The following is a 6,433-nucleotide window of genomic DNA, read 5'->3' as shown; positions in this document are numbered from 1 at the left end:
ATTTAACACAATTATTTATATATAATTCATTATTTAACATATAATTGAATAGATTACCCATTATTTATATATAATGCATTTAAGTCTAAAAGATTATATGTAAATAATTGCATTAACGTTTTCATTATTTGTAAATAATTAGTGTACTTTTTCACTATATATAAATAATGAAGGGGTAACCAAACATTATTTACATATAATAAGGTTACTGGTAACACATCATTATATATAAATAATGAAAAGTAACTTACAATTATTTATATATAATAAGTTCACTGATTCCATTATATATAAATAATGAAAAGGTGACAAATTATTATATATAAATAATGAAAAGTAACTTACAATTATTTATATATAAGTTCACTGATTTCATTATATATAAATAATGAAAAGGTAACAAATCATTATATATAAATAATGAAAAGTAACTTATAATTATTTATATATAATAAGTTCATTGATTTTATTATATATAAATAACGAATTTACTTCAAACTCATTATATATAAATAAGTGCTTTTACATTTCATTATATATAAATAATAGCTGTCGCAAAACCATTATATGTATATAATGCTTGGACTTCAAACTCATTATTATGTATATAATGCACACGTGTTATCGTGTCAAGGTGATTGTATCTAAATAATGGTATCTTACTGCCAATTATATATAAATAACCGTTGAGGTCGAGTGCCATTATATATAAATAATGACTATATGTATATATATATATATATATATATATGTCATTAAGCTGTCTCTTATACACATGTGATTGTAGTTGATTTTTAACTACTTGACAGTATTTTTTGGGGAGAGGGGTCGACTGGGGGTGCGCCCCCGTGTTCCCCCTCCAGACACACACATCTCATTCAACATTCCGTTATCGAATAATTATACTAGAAATATTAAAGCGTAGGCCTAGTACATTAACTTGTAAGTATTCATAACCAAGCGTTAAAAATCACGATTAAGCAATATCTTCATCCGTAATCATACTCTATAATCATAGTTTGCTGCGAATTTCCTTACAATTAGTCCAGTGGCGTATCCGGGATTATAAAAAAGAGGTGCTGAATAGAATTAATATTACATTCACTAAACTTTACGCAAGGTGCAAAACAAGAGCACACCAATGGCTTTGACTACATCATCTACGTCTAAAGTAACTTCATTTGCCGTTTATTTCTATTAATTTTTATATTATTTTTCCACTTTGAAAGAAAAGGAAGGATGCTGAGGCACGATGAGCACCACCTCCTCCCCTGGTTACGCTAACAGTTACTGCGTTAGTACTAGTACAATGTACTTTGGCTTTGGGCAGGTTTTCAATAGGCCCTTAATGCGTTAATAATTTAGCCGGCGATTTTCGATCGTAATAGGTACCGGTAACACATAAAAAACAAACATTTCTTTAGATACGTGATACCGACAGATGTTAAAACCTTTAGTATTATGGCTAGACACAATTTTGGCGTTGGCGACGTCTTTTCAATTTAAGTATTTCAATATTTATATTACTGATGGATCCTTTGTATAAAATATAGATTTTTAAGGAAGGATTTCAAGTACAGAATGTATCAAGATCATTAAACAGTGGAGTCACATTTCTTGTTGGCATTCATGATTGAATGTGCGACATGTTTTTAACATTAAGATCTGTTCACGATGTCAAATTCAGTGGGTAGGCCTTAGTCCGGGAGCCAGTGGCTACTGCGGAAAATGACCACAAGTTTAGTTGGTATTTTTGGAAAGATCATTTCGTGGGGATGTTTGAACTGTGGCGTCTAAAGAGACATAACTGTTGAAATAACGGGTCTGAGGTCAATAGGCCTATGTCATTTCCCGTAAATTTTGCTATGACAGAAAAATTTTGAATTCAAAACACATGTAATAGGCCTAGGCCTATATCAAATACAATTATGTTGCACATCATATGAAAGCTTAAAAAATTGTCTATCCATTGATATATTTGAAGCTTCATGTTTTCAGTACGTAGTTTTATAAAACACTAAATTTTGTAATTACTTGCTCCACAAAAAAAAAATAAAAATAAAAATAAAAAAAATCACGGTCAAGTTAAAATGACCTAAAAATCCCCATATTTTGAGAATTAGCGCCTCTCAACTGATCATCAGCTCCTCCCACCCACCCATTTCAAGACTTCTAGATACGCCACTGTGCATTAAGCGGTGTCGTATTATAGTAAATCGATTAAAATGTAATGAAGTTAGCGTAGAAGATACTTTTTACAACAATGTAGGCTATAGGCCTACATTTTGAATGATTCAGAGATTCATGAGATTAAGATTGATTTTATTTAAATTCCCATTCAGACTAAAAGTATGAAGAGTTTCGAGAGGCCTCCTAGGGGACACGTTAAGTAAGTATACGCTTGTATGTTACCACCACCACCACCAGACCGAGAAAATAAAAGCAAAGCACATAACATCATCCATTACTTGTCTGATGATCGCTAAATGCGTAAAACCTAAAGAAACAAACAAGCGCATACTTACTTATGTGTGTGTATAATATACACACTTATGTGTCTGTCTCTTATACACATCTAGATGTGTATAAGAGACAGTTTTAATTATGAAAACGTTTGAATCTTGGAATAATTCAATTTTATAATCAATTGTATGGTATCAACAGTCAATCATGGTACCATGAATGATTATAAAATCTTTTTAAAGTTCCCGTCTTTTTGTAAGTTAACTTTCTTTCTTACTTATTCTATAGTTATGTTACTATACTCATCATTACGAGCAGACAAAAGAAATTCTTATCTCATACGTTTGATTTATGACAATAAATTTCTCTTCAATATTTATCTCTTGTATCTCGCCTTGTTCAACGGCTGAGGGCGTATACCATTTCTGTTCTTTTTAGTGCATCACGAACTAGTGCTGTTCAACTTGTGTAAGATCAGTTATTGGTAAGTCTCGAATCCTCTCAGAAACGAGTATTAGACGAATCCACATGTTGGTTCAAATGATTTTAATTTATCTGGGCGCATGCATGCCTCCTCATAGTTCAGTAAAGACGATGTACTGCTGCCACCTCGGACGTTAAAAACACGGTGCGTGGGCCAATGGTCAGGTTCCACATATCCAATCGGAGGCTGGAAACAGAAAGCGTTTTCTTCGGTCTTATCACTATGATCTGGAATCCAGAGTTGGTTTCCCTTTTCAAGTTCTGACCAACAATCAGGTGATGGCTTGTTAGGCGACCATAGTAGCCCGTTTGCAATCCACGTCCGATCACAGGTTCTATTAACTCAGATGTGTATAAATGTGAAGTTAGACAATAGAACACAAACTATTTTATTCGGGAAACTAATATTTCGTCTTGTCCTCAAGACTTCATCAGCGTAAATGATTACAAGTTGGCAAATGCAGAACAGATACTTATACACAAAATCAGTCTTTCTTTTTTCTTACTTCATTTGGTGTTGACAATTTTTATTTATTATTATTTTAATTCTAAATTAGGTTAGCTATGTATACTCAAATTCTGAAATGGGTGTTGAAAATCCTAATTTAAAACCTGCCCCCATCCGCTATCTTGTTTACATAGTTTCACAAAAACTCATTTGTATAAACGAATTTACAACGTCAAATTAAGAGTACTATTACAGTTTACAGACACTTTTTATTTTTTCACCATAGCTCAGCCCCAATCATGGGGCTCGGGGAGGTGTAGACTCTCATAGTATTCGGTCCCGATTAAGAAGTCTGCTAGGGCTGACTAAACAACGTATGAACACAGTGCTGCATAACCACACCCTAAATATTTAAGCCGTGTGTCCCGTGCACGTTTATTAGGTACAATACGCTTTGGAGAAAAGCGGCTGGAGTACATGTAATGTTTAAATGGCTAGCAGAATGACTTCGCAAGATGTATTCTGACCGAACTACACTTGGTTGTTTTATGAACAAGATTAAAGATTATTTAAGCAATTACCCTATATTAAAAAACAGAATTCCTATTTAGTGGACTTAAACCTTCAGGACCACCAAAGTGTCCTCTTAATATAGGCGTGTACTCTGAATAGAAGAACCCCTGTTTATGGGGCAATGGCCAAACATTTTGAAATTGTCCCCTTAACATGGGTTCTAGGCACTTAGTCTTACAATGATGACATAGATTGTTTATAATTTTATAGCAAAATGATCAAAAGAACGAATTACTATATGCAAAAACAATATATTTTTTTATATAAAATCTAATTAAAGTCAATTAAAACAACACAAATTCTATGCAGTAGTCCATATTATTTCATGATTCAACTGCTAATAACAGATACATCAGCATGTGTATAGTGTAATGACTAAGAAATCAATTGGACTTGAATATAAAAATACACGGGTGAAAATCCAATAAATTAAGGGTCAAAATTGACAAGATCAGCTTTTATATGAAATAATAACACACAGTGGGTCTATAATGATGTCCATTTTATGGATTAAGAACAATATTCTGGTTTGGATTTTAAATCTATGGCTCTGAAAATGTCAAAATAAACATTTGAATGAACATTGAGTCTATTCGTCTACACGGATTATTAAAGAAGTATACAAATGAAAATACTAATGATGATGATGATAATGATGATGACAACAAAATGAATCAATTGTTTCTGATTTTCATTCCATTTGTAGCAAATTTTAGTCTATTATTTTATCTCACAATCTAAATCAGACAAAATAATTTCAGTGTTAGAGATATAGCAGTAACCTGATGTTACATTGTCTTTATGAGTTGTAACTATGCCAGTGATATTATCACAACCTGGCCGCTGCGTAGTAGAGGGGTAAGCGGTAATTCCCCCTTTAATCCACCCTCGGTGGCACATGCCATAACCACTTATTCTTGCTGCTTCGAGTTGAGAATAATTTGCCATAGACGCGCCTGCGTCATGACAGCGCATGCATGCCTCCTCATAGTTCAGTAAAGACGATGTACTGCTGCCACCTCGGACGTTAAAAACACGGTGCGTGGGCCAATGGTCAGGTTCCACATATCCAATCGGAGGCTGGAAACAGAAAGCGTTTTCTTCGGTCTTATCAGTATGATCTGGAATCCAGAGTTGGTTTCCCTTTTCAAGTTCTGACCAACAATCAGGTGATGGCTTGTTAGGCGACCATAGTAGCCCGTTTGCAATCCACGTCCGATCACAGGTTCTATTAACTCCAGATTTGCTAACGTTTACTATCTCCATTGGTCCTGCAAGATGGCCTCCAAATTCCTCTCGACAACGATTCGATGCCCGCTCGTACGTAAGCTTTTCAACTGCATCTCCAGTTAACCGAAGTAGCCTGTACTCATCATAACTTGGACTTTCGACAATCGAGCAATAGCCACCCGGGTAGAGCGAGGTGCGCTCGGGAAAAACATTACATCTAGAAGCTGCAGGTTTCAAATCGCAGGATCCATCGATTTCTGTAAATGCGATCTCCCCGTTCCACAACCAACCTTGCAAACAAGGAACGTCCACGCCTTTCTCGACAACAGCAATCAGCTCCTCGTAATAAGCCAATGAAGCTTTAAGTTGAGCACATTCGTTAGACGCCTGCGTGTATGTCATAGATTTCTTCGCTACTATCAGTTCTCCGTGTCGATGGATCTAAAAACAAAAATTCCAAAGTGATCGATTCGGATTTTTATAGATTAATAGGCCTATCTGGTTGAAGAATAAATTTAAAAAATAACATTCAATGGATTTGCTTACTTATATTTGATATGTTTTTTTGTTTTTTTTGCATAGATCATGAAAATTAATTTCCTAAAATGTAAGTTTTTGTGGTACATAGGTCTTGATTTGATTGATCTGAATTTTACATTTCCATACATTGGTTGTGTATTCGGAGTTACTGTTAGCCCGGCTAACTGTAACAGTCAAGTTCTGTACCTAAGAAAACGACTGATCCAACATGTAGAGACGACGATTTAAGTCTTATGATTGATGACATGTCTTGACCATTGACATAACCACACGCAATACAAACTACAAGCAGGTGCAATGTGTATATTAGTTTCTAAATTAGTGCTAATTTGGCTGATTGTAGAATACTTACGATTAGCTTAATCTCGTAGTAGTTAACTCCAGACGTGCTCTGCATGTGTTCTTCATTTCCAAATTCTACGTCATCATTTAGATCACAAATTTTATTTATATTATCATAGTTAAAAGATTTACATACGTCAAATGATTTTCTCATGCATAGTTGAGCGCAACGCATAACACTGGGTGTTTTAAACCGGAACTTTAAATGACCAATTAAAGCATTGTTTTCCCTTTTAATGTGTACATTATTCGATATCAACCAACTGGCAGTTCCTGAATAAAGAAAGTAAACAATTTCAATGATTAGTGTACAAAATAGCAGTTCTTCGATTCAGTTAGTGTATTATATATATA

At 34.2% G+C, this 6,433-nt stretch overlaps 1 protein-coding gene across 1 annotated transcript in view; it reads right to left on the bottom strand.

The window, feature by feature from the left end:
* Positions 1-3,321: 3,321 nt before the first annotated feature.
* LOC117118301 overlaps positions 3,322-6,433 on the bottom strand; it is a 9,956-nt gene continuing 6,844 nt past the window's right edge. Inside the window, exons 2-3 of the mRNA XM_033262871.1 lie at positions 6,090-6,352; positions 3,322-5,638 (exon numbers count right to left, since the gene is read on the bottom strand). Coding sequence (XP_033118762.1) covers positions 6,335-6,352 — 18 coding nt within the window. The 3' untranslated portion in view covers positions 3,322-5,638; positions 6,090-6,334. The remainder of the gene's footprint in view (positions 5,639-6,089; positions 6,353-6,433) is intronic.

The sequence above is a fragment of the Anneissia japonica genome, unplaced genomic scaffold, assembly GCF_011630105.1.
Source record: "Anneissia japonica isolate Jap-2015-1 unplaced genomic scaffold, ASM1163010v1 scaffold7473_len308249_cov148, whole genome shotgun sequence".
NCBI classification, from domain to species: domain Eukaryota; kingdom Metazoa; phylum Echinodermata; class Crinoidea; order Comatulida; family Comatulidae; genus Anneissia; species Anneissia japonica.
Note: the sequence above shows the minus strand (reverse complement) of the source record. Positions and strands in the feature narration are given on the sequence as shown.